Raw genomic sequence first — 22,094 nt, 5'->3', positions numbered from 1 at the left:
AGGGGGATATACTTTTCAGACTCTTTTAATCCTTGCAGACAGTTTGGATTTACGAGGTATTTTCTTTGTGGAAGCAGACTACCCGGTCGGGAAGACTAGACTTCATTATGACGTTGTAAAGAAAAGGACACTTTCAACTTTTGTTTTCCTACTTGGGGGGGAAAAAGTAACTGCAGCTGCCCGAACCCAAAGGTTTTTCTTTTCCCTTTCTCTTTTAAACAGTACCCCTACCCCCAAATATAAATTGTAAATTGGGACTGTGTTATTAACTTCTGGGGAATTAAGAAAGGATTACAAGTTAGAGAGACTGTTGACTTTTATATTAAGACTGGTGGAGAGGCTTGAGAAGAGAAACTGTCTGTCTCCTTATCTCCCCTTTGTTTGAGACTGACCTTGAACAAAAGAATTGCAAGTTATGGATGGGGGAGAGAAAGGAGAGAGGACAAAGAAAGCAAAAACTAAACCAAGAAGGGACTCTAAGTCACCAGCTTTTGAGGAGTCTGTGTTGCAATTGCTTCAGGAAATTAAAACAGAAGTAAGAGAAAATCAAAAGTCTATACAGGAATTAAAAAGTGACTTTGCTCAATTAAGACAAGATTTGACGAAAGTTAATTCAGATGTATCAGCACATGAGTCCAGACTGGCGCATTTGGAAACTGTGAGAATTGCTGATTTAGAGGCAATTCAGCGACAATCTCAAATTTCAATTGCGTCTCTCCAGCTAAAACAGAGGGAATGTAATCTGAGATTGAGGGGCATACCCCAGAAAGAGCGGGATAATTTGAAGGATTGGTTAATTGAAGAATCTGCAGCGTATTGGGGCCTCTCAAAAGAAGAATTAAATTCCCGGATTGATAAAGCCTACAGATTTGGACCTAAAAAAGATACTAAGATCACACATGACTGTATGGTGATTTTTAAAACCAAAGAGCAGAGAGATATTATTTTAGGCCACCATTACAAAAAAAGTTTAAAGATAGATGAGAAGGGAATAATTCTGTTTAAAGACATTCCGACATACTTTTTGGCCCTGAGAAATAATTATACGGATTTGGCCAGTGCCCTAAGAAGAAATAACATTTTCTTCAGGTGGGAGTTCCCAGAAGGATTATCTTTTAAATTTCAATGAAGGAAACAAAGAATAACAACTGTCGGAGAGAAAGAAAGATTTTTGGAGAAAAACGCAAAAGAGCTTGGACTGGGAAGTTCTCCTTCATTAGGGGCAGGGGCAGTGGGCCCCTAACAAATCAGGATGTCTTTCAAAATCTACTCCTGGAATGTGAATGGTCTAAATTCGCGATTTAAGAGGAATCAAGTTTATCACGTACTGGCAAGACAGAATTTGGACATAATTTGTCTACAAGAAACACATGTTACAAGACTCCATATGAAAATTCTCCAAAATAAGAAACTTGGGCAGGAATTTATTTCATCCGACAAAGTGAAAAAAAGAGGTGTGGTTTTTTTATGTTAAAGAAAAATGGAACCCCAAATTGTTGTTTAAAGATGAGGAAGGGAGGTACATTGCAGTTGAAATTACGGCACAAGGCGATAAATTTATTTTGCTGGGAATTTATGCACCAAATGATGGCAAAGTGGAATTTTTTAAGAATCTGGACTTAAAACTCATGGATTATATGGATTACAGATTGATTTTAATGGGAGACCTGAATGGAGTAGCATCAACATTAATGGATAAAACACAGGGTCAGAAAAATCCAAGTTCCGGCAGACTACCAAAGATTTTCTTTGATATGACTGATAAATACGATTTGTCGGACATATGGAGGCTACAAAATCCAATGGAAAGAGATTTCACTTTTTTCTCAAATTCAAATCAAACTTTCTCGAGAACCGACTATTTATGGATATCCAGAGATTTGGTTCCTAAGGTTACTAAAATAGAAATTTGCCCTAAGACTTGCTCAGATCATAATGCAGTGGTTTTGGAGATGAAATTATACCTGCAGGGTTCCTTTAGATGGAGGATGAATGATGAGTTGTTGAGGAATGAACAGATGATTAGTAAGGCCCAAAAGATTCTAAAAGATTATTTTGAACTAAATATGAACACAGAGGTTGAAACAAGAGTCATTTGGGATGCAAGTAAGGCAGTAATGAGAGGTTTCCTCATACAACAGAACTTGATAAGGAAAAAGATACAGAATGAGAAAAAAGATAAAATTCTGTCTTAAATAAAAGACAAAGAGAAGAGTTTAAGATTAATGCCAAAGAGTCAACAGATTCCAAAAGAAATTAAAGCATTGCAGATTCAATTTTCTCAAATTATTAACCAGGAAATAGAATGGAAAATTAAAATGATGAAACAGAGAAACTTTGAATCTGAGAATAAATGTGGGAAATTGTTGGCTTGGCAATTTAAAAAGAGACAGAAGCAAAGTACTATTACAAACATTGTATCTGAGGGAAAATCTATGGAAAACCCTGCAGATATAAGGAAATGTTTTCAGAAATACTTTAAACAGCTGTATAAAAAAGGTAAAGAAGATAAGGATAAAATTGAGCAATTTCTTGCGGCGAATGAAATACAGAAAATTCCCGAGGATAAAAGGTTCCTACTAAATGGCATGATTATAAGACAGGAGGTTGAGATGGCAATAAATAAGATGCAGTTAGGCAAAGCCCCGGGACCTGATGGTCTTTCTGCAAAATATTATAAAATATTGAAAGATTGGCTAATTCAACCATTGGCAGATGTGTGTAATAAGATTTTAAGAGGGGACAAAGCTCCCGAAACCTGGAAAGATGCATTTATCACTCTGATTCCAAAAATAGATCAAGATAGATCTGATGTAAAAAATTATACACCAATCTCATTACTTAATGTGGACTATAAAATCTTCGCAAACATTTTGGCCAATAGATTAAAAAAGGTTCTATCAAATTATATACATAAGGACCAGGCAGGATTTCTGCCTGGGAGACATATGAAAGGTAGCATTAGAAATATAATTGATATAATAGAAATGTTGGAAGCGAAAAGAAATTGTAAAGCAATGTTAATGTTTATTGATGCTGAAAAGGCCTTTGATAATGTTTCTTGGTTATTTATGATGAAAAACCTAGAAAGAATTGAGGTTGGCCAGGAATTTTTAAATGGTATCAATGCAATCTATTTTGAACAAAAAGCAAAAATCATAGTTAATAATGTGGTCTCAGAGGAAATCAGAATTGAGAAAGGAACCAGGCAAGGGTGCCCGCTTTCCCCTCTGCTATTTATTTCTCTTCTGGAGGTTTTGCTAAACATGTTGAGGAAAGAGGAGGAGGAGGTTAAAGGCACTGTAGTGGGATCCAAGCAATATAAATTAAAGGCCTTTGCTGATGACTTGGTTTTAACTTTACAAGATCCAGAAACCAGTGCAGTAAAAGCACTGGAGCTGATTCAAGAGTTTGGGCAGGTAGCAGGATTTAAATTAAACAAGAGCAAAATCAAAGTTTTAGAAAAAAACTTAGATAATGAGGAAAGAAAAAACCTTTTTGAAAGGCCTTGTTTCTGTGAAAAAAGTTAAATATTTGGGTGTGAACTTATCGGTAAAGAATTTGAATCTTTATAAAGATAACTATGAAAAATTATGGAATGAAATCAAGAGAGATCTTGAGATATGGTCAAACCGAAAACTTTCATCGATGGGCCGAATATCGGTGGTTAAGATGAATGTATTGCCGAAGATGCTGTTTTTATTTCAGGTTTTACCAATCATTGATAATGTTAAATGTTTTAAAGAATGGCAGAAGGCATTGTCTAAATTTATCTGGCAGGGGAAAAAACCTAGAATTAAATATAAATTACTTACAGATATAAAAGAGAGAGGGGGCTTTTCCCTACCAGATTTGAAGATACACTTTGAAGCTGCCGCATTCTGCTGGATCAAGGATTGGATTCAATTAGAGAATGATGATGCGCTAGACTTGGAGGGATTGGATAATCGTTTTGGATGGCATGCATATCTATGGTATGACAAGGTAAAGGCCCACAGTGGTTTTAAGAATCATGTAATTAGAAAGGCATTATACAATGTATGGACTAGATACAAAGATCTCTTAGTAAGAAAAACACCAAAATGGATTTCACCAATGGAAGCACAGGCCCAAAAAAAGTTAAATATGGAAAACAAATGGTTGAGGTATTCAGATTTGTTGTTAGAGAATCAGGAAGGTTTTAAATTAAAACCATTTGAACAAATGAAAGATAAAGTGAATTGGTTACAATATTATCAAGTTAACGAATTATATAAGATGGATAAGAGAAATGGTTTTGCAACAGAAAAAACCAAATTGGAAACGGAGTTGTTAGATACTAATGATAAGAATATGTCTAAAATGTACAGTTTGTTGTTGGAGTGGCACACAAAGGATGAACAAATTAAGTCGGTTATGATTGATTGGGCAAGGGATGTGGGACATAACATAATGATGGAGGATTGGGAGAAGCTATGGAGGAAAGGGGTCAAGTTCACTGCATGTATGATGTTAAAGGAAAACATTATGAAGATGATGTATAGATGGTACTTGACCCCTGTAAAACTAGCAAAGATTTATCACAAAAGTGATAACCTTTGTTGGAAATGTAAAGAAAAAGAAGGTACTTTTTTCCATATGTGGTGGACTTGTCCCAAGGTGAAAGACTTCTTGGAGAAGATTTACAACGAACTGAAAAAAATGTTGAAATATACATTTATTAAGAAGCCAGGGGCCTTTCTCCTTGGAATAACAGGTTTAGAATTGCCCAAGAAAGATGTTAAATTGTTCAAATTGTTATGAAGGAAAGGACTTCCAATCAAGTGCAGCAGAAAAGTTGTCCAAACAGAAACTGTTCACTTATTAAACCTCACCATCATTTCATCATTATCTGTCTATGTATTTCTAAGAGTAGAACAAAAAAGGAAACCTTCCTCTGCTTGTCCATATTAAGAGGATGCCAGCAAGGTTGAACCTTTCTGTAAAAAGAGGATTTAAAACAACTCTTAGGGATTTAAATTGTGAGTTAAATCAATTTGATTTAAATCAAATCCACCCTCTAAGGCAACAAGGGATTGAACACATATCCCCACTGGCAATGGGAGTTAGTTTGGGTATGGGTGCAACCACTAAACTGAGAATATAATACGTAATGTGATTATACGTAAAACCAATAAAAACCATTTATATATAAAAAAAAGAGAATATAAGCTATACGCCTATTTGCTTACCTGTCAAATATACGCGCCTCCTTCAAGACGTTCCCCAGATTAATGTAAGCGTCCAGGAAGTTGGGATCCAGGGTCACCGCCTGAGAATATTTAAGACAATTGATTTTTGTTACTAATGTAACAGCATGGTTACTTTTAAATAAGTGGGTCAATCCTACCTACCTACATTAATTTACCTAATCTATCTACCTACCTAATCTATATACCTACCTACCTAATCTAATCTACCTACCATTAAACCTACTGACCTATCTACCTAGCTACCTAATCTATCTACCTACCTATCTACTCTACCTACCCTACCTACCTACCTTATCTACCTACCTACCATCTAATCCAGGCATGGCCAAACTTGGCCCTCCAGCTGTTTGGAGACTACAACTCCCATCATCCCTAGCTAACATCCCTGATCCCTAGTGGTCAGGGATGGTGGGAATTGTAGTCCCAGAACATCTGGAAGGCTGAGTTTGGCCATGCCTGAATCTACCTACCTACCTACCCTATCTATCCAATCTACCTATCTAATCTAATTTATCTACCTATCTACCTAATCTATCCATGTACCTACCTATCTAATCTACCTACCTACCCTATCTAATCTATCTACCTAATCTACCTACCTATCATCTATCTAATCTATCTATGCAGGGAATATCAACTGTATGAGAAATCACTAATGGTACCAACAGGACGCTGGAGGCCCATTGCAGTAGAAGAAATGCCTCCAATTTTAATACAAAAAAGAATGGGAAATGTTTATTGCATATTGACAAAAGCAGTGTACACAAGTTAATACATTAGCAGGATTTTTTAAAAAACCAGCTGTAATGTTATAGGCAATGATTAAATTTGGAGGTAATTAGACGTGAAGATTAAATTGACATATCATGAATGAAGATAATTCAAAGGAATCAGGGGAGGAAGGGTAGGGAAGTCAAATAATCCCATAATGTGGGATTAACATTAATTGTATAGACAATTTTTAAAAAAAAACACTTTAATGTAATGATTTGGTTTCTTGTGAAATATATATATATATATATATATATATATATATATATATATATAGAAAGAAAGAAATGCATCCAATTTTGACCGTTTTATTACAATCAGCTCTGTAACATATTGTGTTTTCAAATGCACCACTAAACGAAACAGTGATATACTAATATGCAGCTGTTATTATGTGACTTGGTAAGCAGTACGATGACCGTCACAAACTCGGAAGTGTTTTTGACATAGATACACCACAAAACTAGAGATGGGAAGGCCTGGGGGGAAAACCCGGAGAAATTGGGCAAAAAAAAGAGTTTCCTCCCCTATTTTTCCAAAGCCTTTTTTTCTGGGGGAAAAATTGGAAAAAAACAGTTTGATATAGATTGAATATTCCAGTAACGTGTGGGTTTTTTTCAAATTTCCCGGGGGGAAACGGGGGGGGGGGACGACTGTTTTCTTCTTCTTCAATTTTCCCGGTTTTGGGAAGTTTTGAATGACTGATGTTTTAATATCTTTTTCATCTTTTGTTGGAAGCCGCCCAGAGTGGCTGGCGAAACCCAGCCAGATGGACAGGGTATACAGAATAAATTATTATTATTATTATTATTATTATTATTCCTTATATTGTGGACATGTACATTGGTCAAGGCTTTCTGGGAAATGATATATGTTGAGTTAAAGAAATTGTTTAAAAATACATTTGTCAAAAAGCCAGAAGCCTTCTTACTAGGTATAATAGGCAAAGAGTTTCCAAGAGAAAAGACTTTTTATGTATGCAACGACGGCAGAGAGAATGCTACTAACCCAATGGGGCTTAGATTGGATTGTTATGAATGAAAAAATTAATAAAAAATTATTTAAAATAAGAAGATGAAAGAATGCTACTTGCCCAATTAATGTGGCTTATATTGGATTATTAATGAAAAAAAGAATTTAAAAATATTTAAAAAGAGAATGCTACTTGCCCAATTAATGGGGCTTTTAAAAAAAAAATTATTAACAATTTCAATATAACACAGTATCAAAACATATCATATTCATTCTCCCCCCCCACCTCCCTCCCCCCGAAACTTCCCTCAGCTCCTCTCTCTGATTTCTCAACATGTATTATTATCTGCATACTGTAAAATTGTATAAATCCTTATATTATCTATTTACTATGTTAACAATCAACAAATTTGTGTATGTTTATTCAAAACCTGCCAGGGAGTCCAATTCATTTTGGTGTTGTTGTTTTTTTAGTAATTTGTAAAAAGTTCCCAGTCTTCTTTGAAGTCACAGTTGTCCTCATCTCACATTTTGTATGTCAGTAAATTTCTCTTGCCACTGTTCCTTTGCCGGGGTTTCCTGATTCTTCCATCTTTGTGCTATCAAGACTCTTGCCACTGTTGTAGCCTATATAAATAAATTCTTTGTTTTCCTTGGCAGGTCTTGTCCTACAATCCCTAACAAAAATGCTTCTGGTTTTTAAAAAAATGTCATTTTGAACATTTTCTTCAATCCATTATATATCATTTCCCAAAAAAAATTAATTTCTCTACATTCCCACCACATATGATAAAAGGTCCCTTCTTTTTCTTTGCATTTCCAACATATGGTTGACCCGGTTTTGTACATTTTTGCTATCTGTACTGATGTTGTATACCATCTGTACATCATTTTCATATAGTTTTCTTTCAAGAGAGAACAGTCTGTAAATTTTAAATCTGTTTTCCAGTTTTTCCCAATCCTCAAATTGTATATTATGTCCTATATCTTGTGCCCATTTGATCATGACTGATTTTACCTCCTCATCTTTTGTTTCCCATTCTAACAGAATACTAGATGCACCCTTCAGCAACTTTATTTTTCTTTCTATAACTTCCTTTTGAAATCTAGAAGTGGTATAAGTAAATCCTTTCTTGTTATCTTCTTTGTATATATCATGTAATTGCCTGTAATGTAACCAGCTCTGAAAATGATCTTTTATCTCCCTGTACTCTTATAATTTCCATTTTCCTTTTTGATTGTTTAATAAATCACTATATGTAAGCCACTTCCCTTTCTTGCCAAGTGGTTTGAGCAACAAAACCAGTCCCTAATTCATACCAAACATGCAGCCTCATAATACAATTTCAGGTCTGGGAGGGCAAAGCCACCTCTTTCTTTTGTATCTGTAAGTATCTTATGTTTAATCCCTGGCCTTTTGCACCCCCAGATAAACTTGGAAATTTCCTTCTGCCATCTTTTGAGGCAATCATCTTTTACCATTACTGGGAACGTCTGAAAAACAAAGAGCATTTTTGGCAAAACATTCATTTTTACCGCTGCTATTTTTCCGAGTAGGGAGAGGTTCATTCTGCTCCATATTTCTAAATTTCTTTTTATCTCAAGCCAATTTTTTCATAATTATCTTTATAAATGTTTATATTTTTTGCAGTTAACCAAATCCCTAAATATTTTACTTTTTTATGGACTTCTATCTCAATGCTTTGCTCCAACTCTTTTTCCTCTTCTTCCTTCAATTTTTTTACTAATAACTTAGTTTTATTTCTATTTAATTTAAATCCTGCCACTTCCCCAAATTTTTGAATTTTTTCTATGATTCTAGGGAGAGTTTTTTTGGGTCTTCCACTGTAATCACTAAATCATCAGCATATGCTTTCAATTTAAACTCATTTTTCCCCGTTTTTATCCCAGTGATCTCTTTGTCTGCTCTTATACTTCTAGGAAGTACAGTGGTACCTTGGGTTACAGACGTTTCAGGTTACAGACTCCGCTAACCCAGAAATAGTACCTTGGGTTAAGAACTTTGCTTCAGGATGAGAACAGAAATCGCATGGTGGCGGCGCGGCGGCAGCAGGAGCCCCATTAGCTAAAGTGGTGCTTCAGGTTAAGAACAGTTTCAGGTTAAGAATGGACCTCCAGAACGAATTAAGTTCTTAACCCGAGGTACCACTGTACTTCCAGGACCAGAATGAACAAGAGTGGTGATAGTGGACATCCTTGTCTAGTTCCTTTATGTATCTTACAATCATCCGCTATCACCTGATTTACAATTAATTTAGCTTTTTGATCTGAATATATTGCTTGTATTCCCTTTAAAAATTTAATTCCACAATTCATTTCTTCAAGTAATTTGTCATGAAATTCCAAGAGACGTTGTTAAAGGCTTTTTCGGCATCTAGAAACATCATTGCTGCTTTCTTTTCATTTTTGACCTCCAGGTATTCTATTACATTCAGAACCTCTCTTATATTCTCTTTCATTTGTCTACCTGGATGGAATCCTGCCTGATCTTGATGTATGTACTCATTTAATATTTTTTTCATTCTATTAGCTAAAACATTTGCAAATAATTTATAATCATTATTTAACAATAAGATAGGCCTGTAATTTTTAATTTGCAGCAAATCTGAATCCTGTTTTGGAATTACTGTGATGTAGGCTTCTTTCCATGTTTCTGGAATTTCACCTGTATTTAAAATCTCATTCATGACATCTTTCAATGGGTTTACCAATTGTTCACTTATTTTTTTTATAATACTTTGCTGTTAATCCATCTAGACCTGGAGATTTGCCATTTTTTGTCCACTTTATTGCCTCTAACACTTCTTGAACTGTTATTTGAGTATTTAAGATCACCATTTGTTCCTCTTTTATTTTTGGCAGATTACTACTTTTAATATATTCCTCAATTTAAAAAAAATTCCTTCCCTTTCCTTTACAATTCTGAGAAATATTTTACAAATGCTGCTCTTATTTCCTTCATCTTATCTGTGATCTTTCCATTTATGTTAATTTTGTTTATGGAGTTTCTTTGTTCACTTTTCTTCAACTGCCATGCTAGCAGTTTTCCTGATTTATTGGCATGCTCAAAATATTTTTGTTTCATTCTTTTTATTTTCCAGCTAATTTCCTCATTAAATATCATAGTGTATTGAGTTTGTAATGTTCTAATTGCCTGTTTAACTGACTCTTTATTTGCTTTCTTTGACAATTGTTTCTCCTTATCCACAATTTCATCCAAAATCTCTTTCTTCCTTTTTTCTTTCAATTTTTTTTAATGAGTTTTGTTGTATAAACAGTCCCCTCATTACCGCCTTGTGTCCCAGATCATCTGCAATTTTGTCTGTCTCTGAATGTTTATTTCAAAATTATCACTCAGTTTTTAACTTTTTCCATAAATTTTTGATCATCTAATAATCAACACAGACTGGAAACTTCACACTGGACTTCAAGCATCTGGCACTGTGTGCCTCCCCATTCTTCCTCCAGACTCTGGGTCCTTGGTTTCCAAATGAGATGCAAAAGCTGCTCTCATCAGAAAAGAGATTTGGGGAGCCATGTCATCGGCTGGTGTTGGTCCACTGTGCTTCATTAAGTCCAGGGTCAACGCAGCCGTCTACCAGGAGATTTTGGAGCACTTCATGCTTCCTTCTGCAGACAAGCTTCATGGGGATGCTGACTTATTTTCCAGCCGGACTTGGCACCTGCCCACACTGCCAAAAGTACCAAAACCTGGTTCAATGCCCATGGGATTACTGTGCTTGATTGGCCAGCAAACTCGCCTGACCTGAACCCCATAGAGCATCTATGGAGCACTGCAAAGAGAAAGATGAGAGACATGAGACTGAGCAATGCAGAAGAGCTGAAGGCTGCTATTGAAGCATCCTGGTCTTCCATAACACCTCAGCAGTGCCACAGGCTGATAGCATCCATGCCACGCCGCATTGAGGCAGTAATTGATGCAAAAGGGGCCCAAACCAAGCACTGAGTACATATGCATGCTTCTACTTCTCAGAGGTCCAATATAGCTCTATTTGCAGTCCTTGTTTTGCTGATTTCATTTAATATTCTAATTTTCTGAGATTGTTAATTTGGGGTTTTCATCACAATTATAACAATTATAACAAATAAAGGCTTGACATATCTCGCCTTGCATGCCATGAGTCTATCTCATATCCCACCAAGATCACCTTCTCTCCCTGAATTTTTATTTGTACTATTAAAATCCTACCTTTCTCATCCTTCTGAATCAATTTGGGTTCTAATGCAGGAATAATGTAAAAAATTACTCCTCTCTTTTTTGCTTTATCCGCCAAGATAAAGTCCAATCCTAATATTTTATTAATTAAAACTCTTTTATGCTTTCTTGCAATGAGTGTTTCTTGAAGACAAATTATATCTAGCTTTTGTTTTAAAATTACAGTTGAATCCTGTTACATTTAGCTTTGCAGTTCAAACCGTTCACATTCCAGCTCAATATTTTAAGATTGGCCATTATCAGAGTCAGTTACAATATCTGTTTTTCCACCTGTTGCTCATTCCAACGACAGCCGCTCCAAAGCAGCTCTTTGTTCTGCTATTGGGTCTGTTCTCGTGTCATGTCCAGGGTCTAAGTCTCTCCTATGTTTCTCAAAAAATTCTTTGGCCTGGTATTCTGTTGTCAACCTGTATCTTTTTTTCATAAATGTGAATGAAATCCCTTCTGGATATTCCCATTTATACCTGATGTCCACCCTCTTCAATGCTGTTGCTAAAAACCAGTACTTATGCCTCCTAAGTCTCAATTTCAGTGGAATTTCCCGAAAAATGTCAACTTTCTGTTCAGCAACCAGCAGACTGTCCTCAAAACTTTTTTGAAGAATTGCATCCTTCATTATTTTTTTAAACTAGTGTTAATAGAACATCTCCTGGCCGCTTTCTCAGTCTGCTTTCTCTCGTCTTTACTCTGAAACAGCTCTCCATTCTGCAATAGTTTGTGTAACATATGGATCTAAATTCTGTTCTGTCTCTGATTCTGGTAGGCCTCTTATTCTTACTGTCCTGTCTCTCTCTCTTAGCTGTAAAAGGAGGATTTGATCTTGCGACTCATTTTGCTTCTCTTGTAGTCCTCCCACTGTCCCCATGACTGCTTTTTGTTCCTCCTTCAAGCGCCCTAACTCCTCAGTAGTTTTTTTTCCAATTTATCCATTTTGGTTTCTAAATTATTGACCTTTTCACCTAATTTTCCAAATTGTTCTGTCAGTAACTTGTTGGGAGTTCTCCATATCCCTATGCACTTGTTCTGTCAAAAATTTATTAGATTTCTCCATATCCATATGCACTTATTGAGTAAAACTTTTCATTGACTGAACCATCTCTTTCTTGAATTCCAAAAACTGTTGTGTAAGGAAATCAGTATGTTCTGCTTTCCCTACTTTTCTAATGTCTCTTCCTGCACACTTGCTCGTCTTTTGTCCATAGCAGATTTCCTAATAACCGCTCCTGCCTGTTGCTTACCCACCATATCTAGGCCAGCAGTCTTTCCCACAGTTCGGCACTCTTGTTTTGAACTCTTCAAGGCCACACCTGCGCTTCCTGGCTCAGCCCAGAAGTGTAAATACTTTCCCACTCCCAGACTGAACCATGAAATTTTTATTTCCCTTTAAGCAACCTTCCTTCTCCTAGCAATCCCTCAAGACAGTAAACCAAAAACAGACAAAAAAATAAAATAGCCCAAGAACAAAGGAAGGATATAAAAGAATATCTCACTGTATAAAATACAGAAAGTAGCAGTTCTTATACCCAAGCCCTTAAAAAACAGAAAGAAAAAACAGTTCCAAGTCAAATCAACTCAATCAAACAAACAAGACCAGTCCCAATCCAGCCGACATATAAAATTAATATAAAATCATATACTTCTCTTCAGTCCTGTCCTTTCATTTTCCAGAAGATGGTGGGAAATAATAGTCCAACTTTTTATAAATCCAGGCTGTACTTTCAAACTAAAATTCCATGTCCAATTCCACGTCCATGTAAACTGTTCTTTAGTATTTTGTAATCCAAATTTTTCCAACTTTTTGGCTTTATATATAAGTCCCAGATATGCTAGAGTGTTCCAAGTCTTTTTTGACAGGTAGTATTTCTTAAATCCCCTGGTCTTCTAAAGGCACTGATGTTAATTCCAAAGCTATTCCAGGTTCTCCTTCCTCCTTTAGGAATTTCTCCCTCAATAAGGTAGAGAGTTCTCCTGCTTAGCCCCAATTTAATGCCTCCAAGTTCCAGGGCTGGGATTAAAGCTCGTATTTCCACAGCCTTTCCCCCCCGTCTTTTTGCTTCCTACTCTGTCAAAGGTATCAATCTGTCAAGTTCTCTCCAGCTGTTAATTTGTATCCTCCCCCCCCCCCCCCCGGTAACTTGACACAACTGTTTCTAAAGTATATCCAAAAGAAGGAAACAGTCTCAAAAGTCCAAGTCAAACTCTTACAAAATCTCCATGGCTGTAAATGCCTCTCTGTCTCCCATTCACAAAAAAGTCCCTTACAGAGCCTGTCCGCAGAAATCGGAAGCTGACTTTCTTTTTGGCTTCCGTTTTACCAAATCAGTCAATTTAATCCTAATTCTTCTTTTTTAAAGCTTTATTTGGCTTTTACCTCTAATTGGAAAATCCGCTGCTTCTGCGGCGGTATGCGGCTTCAGTAGAAGAGTGCGTTGGAGCCGTGAGTGGACTCAAGCCTCCTCCTTTTCCCCCGTGCGCAAAACGACAGCTGGGGGATTCGGGGGGGACGAATTATTGCACTCTGCTGGACCCCTACGACCCCCACTCCACCATGGGGCTTTTTTCGGGGGTGCGCCAAGCCCTGCGGTCACCCCTAATGCTCTAATTGCCTGGACTGTGTCATCCCTTAAGCAGACGACAGAGCTCACCGCCATTAGTCTCCACAGCAAATGAGGCTTAGATTGGATTATTGATGAAAAAATTAATAAAAAATGATTTAAAAAGAGAATGCTACTTGCCCAATTAAAGTGGCTTAGATTGGATTGTTATGAATGAAAAAAATAAAAAATTTATATTTCAAAGAGAGAGAGAACACTACTAGCCCAATTAATGGGGCTTATAGTGGATTATCATCATCATCGTTATAATTATTATTATTTTTCCAGGCCTTCCCATGTCTACAGAGCCCAGAACGCCCGGGACAGTTACCTTCTCAAAATGATGAATCGCCAGCCAGATTTCCCCTTGCGCGTTGAACACGCAGCCGAGGTTACTCCACGCCACTGCAAAGTTGGGCTGGGTCTCGATGGCTTTCAGGTAGCAGGCCTTGGGAGAGTCGAGGGGCAGTAGGTACAGGGGGAACGGGATATTTGCACAAAAGAAAAGCAAGAAAAAAATTCCCATTAGTCCCCCTCCTCTGACCGGCCAAAAGTGATCCTGCAGTAGAGGCTCGCTCGCGCCAAAACTAGCCTGCTGGCAGATGGAGCTGCGCTGGCGCAAACCAGGACCCAAGTGCAAATCCACCATTATCAGTTACGCTGAACCTTCAATATATAGCAATTCTTTCCTAGCGAGCAATTCCTCAGCCAAGTCCAGAGAAGCTGCTTTCGGATTCGCAACTGGCTTGCGATACGCCACCGTTTGGATTGCGACGCAGTTTGGATAGCATCCCGACTGAGGTCTAGTAGCTCTTCAGATGACCTGTGGGCCTGTCTCTCCCAAATATTATCCAGTTAAGTCAAAATTGCAATGGTGCCTTGGTTCTCAAACGCCGAAAACCCGGAAGAAAGCGTTAAAATTCTTATTTTACAGAAAGGTTCAACCTTGCTGGCATCCTCTTTATATGGACCTATAATAAAACTTTTTTATTGAAAATGCCTGCTCCATAGGTCTTATCTTACTACACTAGGGATTATATATAATGCAATTTCATGCATATCAGTTAATATCTTGACCCTGCTCCACTGAATTGAAATTTCAGCCTTCATGACATAGGAAAACGGCCAAGTAAGCAGCTCTTTTCGTGGAGGAGGGTCAAGATATTAACTGATATCCATGACATTTCAGAAACAGCTATATAATCCCTAGTGTAGTAAGATAAGACCTTTGGAGCAGTTTTTTATAAACTGCCCTAATGGACAAGGGCAGGTTTCCTTTTGAGAATCATAAAATTCCTGCTACTCAATCACATTGCTTTCCGAACGTTTCGGAAGTGCCACGGACTTCTGGAATGGATTAAGTTTGGTGCTTTTGCTTTTGTAATTTATTTTGTGCTTTTGTTTTGGAGGCTTTTTCAATTACTTTGTTTTTGTGACTGTGTGGAACCCAGTTCAAATACTGATGGACTGATTGTTTGACTGCGGAAAGGGATCAAAGCCCCCCATCCAAACAATGACTATCATCAGTGCAGGTAAGGAAAAAAATTAATTTTAATTTTTATCATCTACAATACTGTTTTATTTATTGTATAATACAGTACATTATTGCTTTCAATTCATGGATCAATGGTCTACTTAGATAGCAAAATTAGTGTTCAATGGCTGTTTTAGGGGTTGTTTTTAAAAGCCTGGAACAGATGGCTCCATTTTGCATTCCTTTCCATGGGAAAGAACGTCTGGGTTTCAGAACAGATTCAGTTTGAGAACCGTGGTACCCCTTTTACAGAAAGGTTCAGCCTTGCTGGCGTCCTTGGTTTCGGAATGCTTTGGTTTCAGAAGGGACTTAGTTTGAAAACCAAGGCACCACTGCAAGTAGAAATTAAATTAGAAGATCCAGGGTACCGCACGAAAGACACGGTCTCTCTCTTTCTTTTCAAAGAACAAAAACTTGGCTCTCTGACCCTGAACTCACCTGTCCAGGACGCACACCTGAATGTTACCTTCACAACCTCAAATGACAGCTCTGTACAAAGGTCCCGGTCCCTGCAATGCGAGCGCGAGAAGTCGCCAGCGCCCCCTAACAGCACGCCGCTCGCACCCTCACTGCCAACCGCCGCGCTTTGCCGCAAGGCCCATGGGTACTGTGAGAGGCCAACCAGACCGATTCATCTCCCGGACAGGACTGCATGAAAACTGGGGGCGGGGGTCTTAAATTTGTGCCGGAAAACTTGATGCATCGCAACCCAATTTCGTCAAGAGGCCTAGAGGAGCTGCCCGGGTGGAGATGAATCATCTAGTCCACCATTCACAAGGGCCCCATCACACGCAGTGCGCATTTCCGCTGCGCCGCCTTTGCGCTACCACAGGACCACAGCGCGTCATCGGCAGAGCAGAATGCTGCAATCCAAACAAAGAAGGAAAAAAGGATAAAAAAAATGAACCACCAGGAAGAGTTAGATGCTTTAATTAAGTCCTTTCCCAATTATCTCTCGTAAATCTTAAGGTACTTTTTTTACGTTTATTTCTCAGAAAGAAACGTGGCTAGGACTATCAATTGCTCTCTCGTACAGAAAATATTTAAGCAGTTTCCAAAGCCACAGGACAGAATATTCAGGCACGGAGCAAATGTTTTTTGTCGTGGCAGTTACAAACCCGTTACCATATTTCTCATGTGGGTTTTCGGTGCATTCCTTCCTGGAAGAAGAGGAGGAGGAGGAGAGTCTCTGCTTTAGATCCAGCCCTCGAGCTCCCTCTCCTTACGCATGGAAAAGGTTTCCCCCACCTGAAACCTTCTAAATGTAATATCAGTGTTGGAAAACCAAAAACGAGAGAGAAAATAAAACAAGATCATTAGTAAAAAGTTCCAACAAAGCAATCGATAATCTCTGGGTATGTCTTAACACAGGGGGGTGGAGGGCGGTTGGTCTGTAACGGGGGGGGGGCATGCAGAAGGGAAAGGGGTTAATGGGGGGGCAACAGCAAACTGGAAGAAAGGCTCCGAAACTCCTGCAACAATTGTATTTCAATTCAGGTGGTAAAGATTGTACTGGTTTGGTCTTGCAAATGCACTGATGGCCAAAGAAATACATTGCCGTTTGTCCAGAATATATATAGATGTATTTCCCCCCCCTGGTTTAATGGAGTTCTTGCAAAAAATGGAATAACACTTTCAAGCTAGGCGTGTCTCTCCAGAGCTCTGAAACAAAGAAGTCAGCAACCTAAGGCAGGTGCGATGTCTCGGCCGGTGACCAATCACGCTAGAAGCCGTGGTGGCGTGCGATTCGAGTTAGCTGTCCGCCTGGTGCTTTGGAGAAGGCGTTTGGATGCCCCCACCCCATTCAGAGTCGACGCAATGGGGCTGGCCGGAGCGGCTGCCTGCCCAATCGGTGCTTGGAATTTGTCCGTTCCCAGAACCTGAAAGTGGATTCTCCCGAAAAGCAGGCTTTCTCCTCTCCCCACCCACCCCCCGCCCTGAACGGCAACCAGTCGGAAGCTACACTGTTGACGCACCCCACTCAGAAGCAGGCGCGTGGGGCTGGAAGGGAAGGACCTCTGGCGCTCCTTCTCGTTCCTCCGTGCCCCAGCAGCACAGCTTTGTAAGGTGGCTCGTAACAAGGCAATTTCGGGTCCCGTTTGAAAGCCCCCGCTTGGCGGAGAGCCGTTTTGGGGTTCGAATTCTCGGCTGCAAACCGGACTGCTAGAAGCCACCTTCCCTCTTTCGGCCGCACATTTTTCTTTGATCAGCTCATCTCCCGAGCAAACCAGCCACGTCACTCAACCCTTTGGACAAAGACAGATTGTTCGAAAGAAGCAAACCAGGACCAGGACTGTTTGCCAGCCTTTCTTCCACTATGGAGGACGGGGGCGGGAAAAGGTTAAAGAATCATCTTTTTTTCAATGCCATATTCAGAAGGAAACATTTGATAAGGTTCTTCTCCACTTACAAGCCGCAAAGGACTTTAGAAGAGTGCCTGCTTCTCACAGGAACCGTGGACTAAGTCAGCAGGCAAGCCTCAGTTTGGAAGGAATGTTTCTTTCCAGATCAGAGAATGGTGGCGCCCCTGAGTCACATCACAATAGTGGGTAGTCTCGTTCTGCGGCAAGACTCAACATCTTAAAACAAGTATTAATGGGGGCTTGCCAGATCTGGCCCCACAACTACGCTGGGGGAATTCAAGGCCTTCGGCTTCTCAGCCATTTCTCGGGAGTCTCGCAGATCAGCGGAGCATCGAAGACTTGGCGCAAGCGTTCACATTCTCAAAAGACTGCTGTTTTAAAACTCATTCTACAGAACACCTACCTTGGCTTCTTCCAAGCGACCCAGGGCTTTGAGCAGATTCCCCAGGTCACTACGCACGCAGTACAAGTCCTGAAAATTAAATGCATTGGGTCAGTCCCCAAAAGAGGCAATAGTGACATCAAAAGATTATATACAGTGGGGCCTTGGTTCTTGAGCAGCTTACTTCCTGAACAACTTAGAACTCGAATGCTGCAAAGCCGGAAGGAGGTGTTCCGGTTTTTTAACTTTGCCTTGGAAGCCGAATGGACTCCTGAGCTTCCATTTTTACTGTTGTGCAGCAAATTTTAGTCCCCCCATAATAATTAAGGGTTTTTTCATCCATTTTACGGGTACGCAGCAAATTTAAGTCCCCCCCATCGTAATTACCGTACTTTTCGCTCTATAGGACACACTTTCCCCCCTCCAAAAATGAAGGGGGAAAGTGTGTGCGTCCTATGGAGCGAATGCAGGCTTTCGCTGAAGCCTGGAGAGCGAGAGGGATCGGTGCGCACCAACCCCTCTCGCGTTCCAGGCTTCAGGAAGCTATCCGCAAGCCTGCGGAGCCCGGCGGGAACTCCCACCAGGCTCCGCGGGCTTGCGGACAGCTGCCTGCAGCCCAAAGCCCGGGGAGCGCGGCGCTGTGCACCTCGGGCTTCGGGCAGCTCTCCGCAAGCCTGTGGAGCCCGGCGGGAGTTCCTGCCAGGCTCCCAAGGCTTGCGGATAGCAGCCTGCTGTCCTCGAAGCCAAAACAGCGAGGCGGGGCGCTGCGCAGCCCTCCATCTCGCTGTTCCAGCTTCGGGAGGGCTGCGCTGTGCCTTCACCCCGCCGCCCCGCGGAGGCTACAAAGGATGTCCCCGAAGCCTCAAGCCTTTGGAGTGCAGCTGAGCTCCAAAGGCTTCAGGGATCTTTAAGGCTGGCAGTGGGGGAAAGCAGCGCTTCCCCCCACCGCCAGCCCCACAAGCTCGGGGGGCAGCGGCAAGGCCTGCTCTTGAACACACCTTGTTTTTGAGGGGAAAAACAAGAAAAAAAAAATTCCTATTCTCCCCCTCCTATGGTCCGGTGTGTCCTATGGTCCGGTGCGTCCAATAGAATAAAAAATACGGTAAGTTTTCCCCCATCCCGTTTGCATCCTTGAGCAGCTAATTTAAGCCCCCCCCCCCCCGTAATTGAAGCCTTCCATTTCTGATTGCAGTGTTCTGAGGCAATATTTGGTGCTTTTGTTTTTGCTATTTTTTGCATTTTTGTTTGTGTGGCTTTTTCATTTTCCTGACTGTGGCTCATTTTGCATTTTATGGTTGATTGATTGATTGTATGACTGCAGAAATGGATCAAAGCCCCCTATCCAAACAATGACTATCATCAGTGAAGGTCAGGAATTTTTTTAAATTTTTTTTTATCATCTATGGTACTGTCTTATTTCTTTCATAGTACAGAACATTGATGAATGCTTTCATTTTACGGATCAATGGTCTCATTAGATAATAAAATTCATGTTAAATGGCTGTTTTAGGGGTTGTTTTTATAAGTCTAGAATGGATTAATCTGTTTTGCATCACTTTCTATGGGAAAACCTTGGTTTTGGAACACTTTGGTTTTGGAACGGACTTCTGGAACGGATTCAGTTTGAGAACCAAGGGACCACTGTATATAGAGATTGTACTGTCTCTCATTATCTTCATCCTTTGTATGCTTGGTTCCTTTAAACATCAGAACCTTGCGGAAACGGACAGGTCTTGAAAACACCACCAAGAATAACACAGCAGATTCAACATGGGGACAAAGTCAGCCCCACTTAAGACCCCCCAAAGTGCTGCCCCAGATTAATATATGTGGCTGTATGTTCTCTGCTCTTCCTGGACTGGTACCAACAACGGGGGAGACACAAGCAATGAAAGGAGAGTGGCATAGATGGGCAGTTTCAGGTGGATAGCCATGTTGATCTGTGATAGTTATAAGAAATAACAAGTTGAAAGATGAACAAATCTTTTTTAATAACTCCAGTGGCACCTTAAAGATCAACTAAATATAAGCTTTCAGTGTATGAGCTTTGACCTGAACCCCCCCAAAACGGAGGTAGATCACTGTCACTTTTTTATTTTGTAAGTAGATTGCAGTCTCTTCGGAGTTGGCCGTCCCTGATATACAATTAGAAGATGGGGAACAGTTATGGAAAGAGGGGATTAATTTGACAGCTTGCAGTTCGCTGAAAGAAAATGCTATGGCCTCTTTTAAGGCAGAATACTCTTCCTCAGGGCAAATAGGGGTTGCCTGAATCGTGAATGAAAATGACCGCGTATTAAGGAAATGTATTCTGGCAACCTCCCTTTTGCAATTTTTTGAGACTTCAACTGACCGCTTTTGACACCCTTCCGGTGCAAACTGGGCACAGGGCCCTCTTACAACCAGTAACTCATCTAATAGTCGAAATAAATAAATAAAAACTGAGTATCTGACGAAGTGTGTATTACACACGCAAGCTCATACCTTGAAAGCTTATATTTAGTTGATCTTTAAGGTACCAAAGGAATTATTTAAAAAGATTTTTTTCATCTTGTTATTTATTATGATAGATGGGCAGTGTAAGCCATCACCTGGGCACTTGTTTAAGAGTGTTTAAAAACGGTCTTTCAAATGGGCAGAGCAAAAGCGATCCCGTACTTCTATGCATCAGCAAACCAGCTTCAAAAAAAGACTAGGAAACTACTGAGGGGAGTCCAAGCCTTGAGACACAGGCACAGTACCACTATACTGCAGTACCACTACAGCCTCGAGAATAACTAAGAGACTTAAAAGATAAATGTAGAGGACCCCGACAGTAAAGTCCAGTCACTAACAACTCTGGGGTTGCGGCGCTCATCTCACTTTACTGGCCGAGGGAGCCGGCTTTTGTCCACAGTTTTTTCCAGGGTCATGTGGCCAGCACGACTAAGCCGCTTCTGGCAAAACCGGAGCAGTGCACAGAAACGCTGTTTGCCTTCCCGCCAGAGCAGCGCCTATTTATCTCCTTGCACTCGGACATGCTTTCGAACTGCTAGGTCGGCAGGAGCTGGGACCGAACAACAGGCGCTCGCCCTGTAGCGGGGATTCGGACCGCCGACCTTCCGACTGGCAAGCCCAAGAGGCTCAGTGGTTTGCACCACAGTGCCACCCGCGTCCCACTTCCGAAGAGACTTGGACATTTCGGAATACGAAGAGCCAGCTGCAAAGCTTTCGAATCTGAAAACGGAATTGCTTTCGGAATCGCGCCGGTTCAAAGCCACGACTTAGGTTTCAGAGAGAACTCTGCCTTCTCCCGGCGGAATTCAACTTACAGGGTTGTACTGCAGGGCAGAGACATAGGCCTGCACCGCTCCTTCCATGTCGCCTGCGGCCACTAAAGCAGCGGCGAGGTTGATGTATCCGTCAATGAAGTCCGGCTTGAGGCGCAGGGCGTGCCGATAGTGCTCAATTGCCTCCTGCAGTTGGCCCCGTTCCTTGTACACGTTCCCCAGATTTGAGTAGGCTTCGGCCAGCAGCGGGTTCTGCTTGATTGCCAAAGTGCTGAAGTGAGCCGACCTGCGGAGGGGGAAAACGCAAGATTGTCTGGCATTTAATCTAATAGGTACTTACTATCTATCTATCTATCTAAAGGTAAAGGGGACCCCTGACCGTTAGGTCCAGTCATGACCGACTCTGGGGTTGCGGTGCTCATCTCGCTTTATTGGCCAAGGGAGCCGGTGTACAGCTTCCGGGTCATGTGGCCAGCATGACTAAGTCGCTTCTGGCAAACCAGAGCAGCACACGGAAACACCGTTTACCTTCCTGCCTATTTATCTACTTGCACTTTGATGTGCTTTCAAACTGCTAGGCTGGCAGGAGCAGGGACCGAGCAACGGGAGCTCACCCCTGGGGATTTGAACAGCTGACCTTCTGATCGGCAAGTCCTAGGCTCTGTGGTTTAACCCACAGCGCCACCCGCGTCCCCATCTATCTAACTATATATATATTTC

General features: G+C 40.5%; 1 protein-coding gene across 2 annotated transcripts in view; it reads right to left on the bottom strand.

Moving 5' to 3' along the window:
* LOC308467730 (UDP-N-acetylglucosamine--peptide N-acetylglucosaminyltransferase 110 kDa subunit-like) overlaps nucleotides 1–22,094 on the bottom strand; it is a 153,280-nt gene that overhangs the window by 98,958 nt on the left and 32,228 nt on the right. For both annotated transcript variants that reach the window (XM_080989418.1, XM_080989417.1), the window contains exons 3-6: nucleotides 21,417–21,660; nucleotides 18,127–18,195; nucleotides 14,158–14,274; nucleotides 5,211–5,290 (exon numbers count right to left, since the gene is read on the bottom strand). In XM_080989418.1, coding sequence (XP_080845544.1) covers nucleotides 5,211–5,290; nucleotides 14,158–14,274; nucleotides 18,127–18,195; nucleotides 21,417–21,660 — 510 coding nt within the window. The remainder of the gene's footprint in view (nucleotides 1–5,210; nucleotides 5,291–14,157; nucleotides 14,275–18,126; nucleotides 18,196–21,416; nucleotides 21,661–22,094) is intronic.

The sequence above is a fragment of the Podarcis pityusensis genome, assembly GCF_964106645.2.
Source record: "Podarcis pityusensis genome assembly, chromosome: W".
NCBI classification, from domain to species: Eukaryota; Metazoa; Chordata; class Lepidosauria; order Squamata; family Lacertidae; genus Podarcis; species Podarcis pityusensis.
This window is presented reverse-complemented; position numbering and strand designations above follow the sequence as displayed.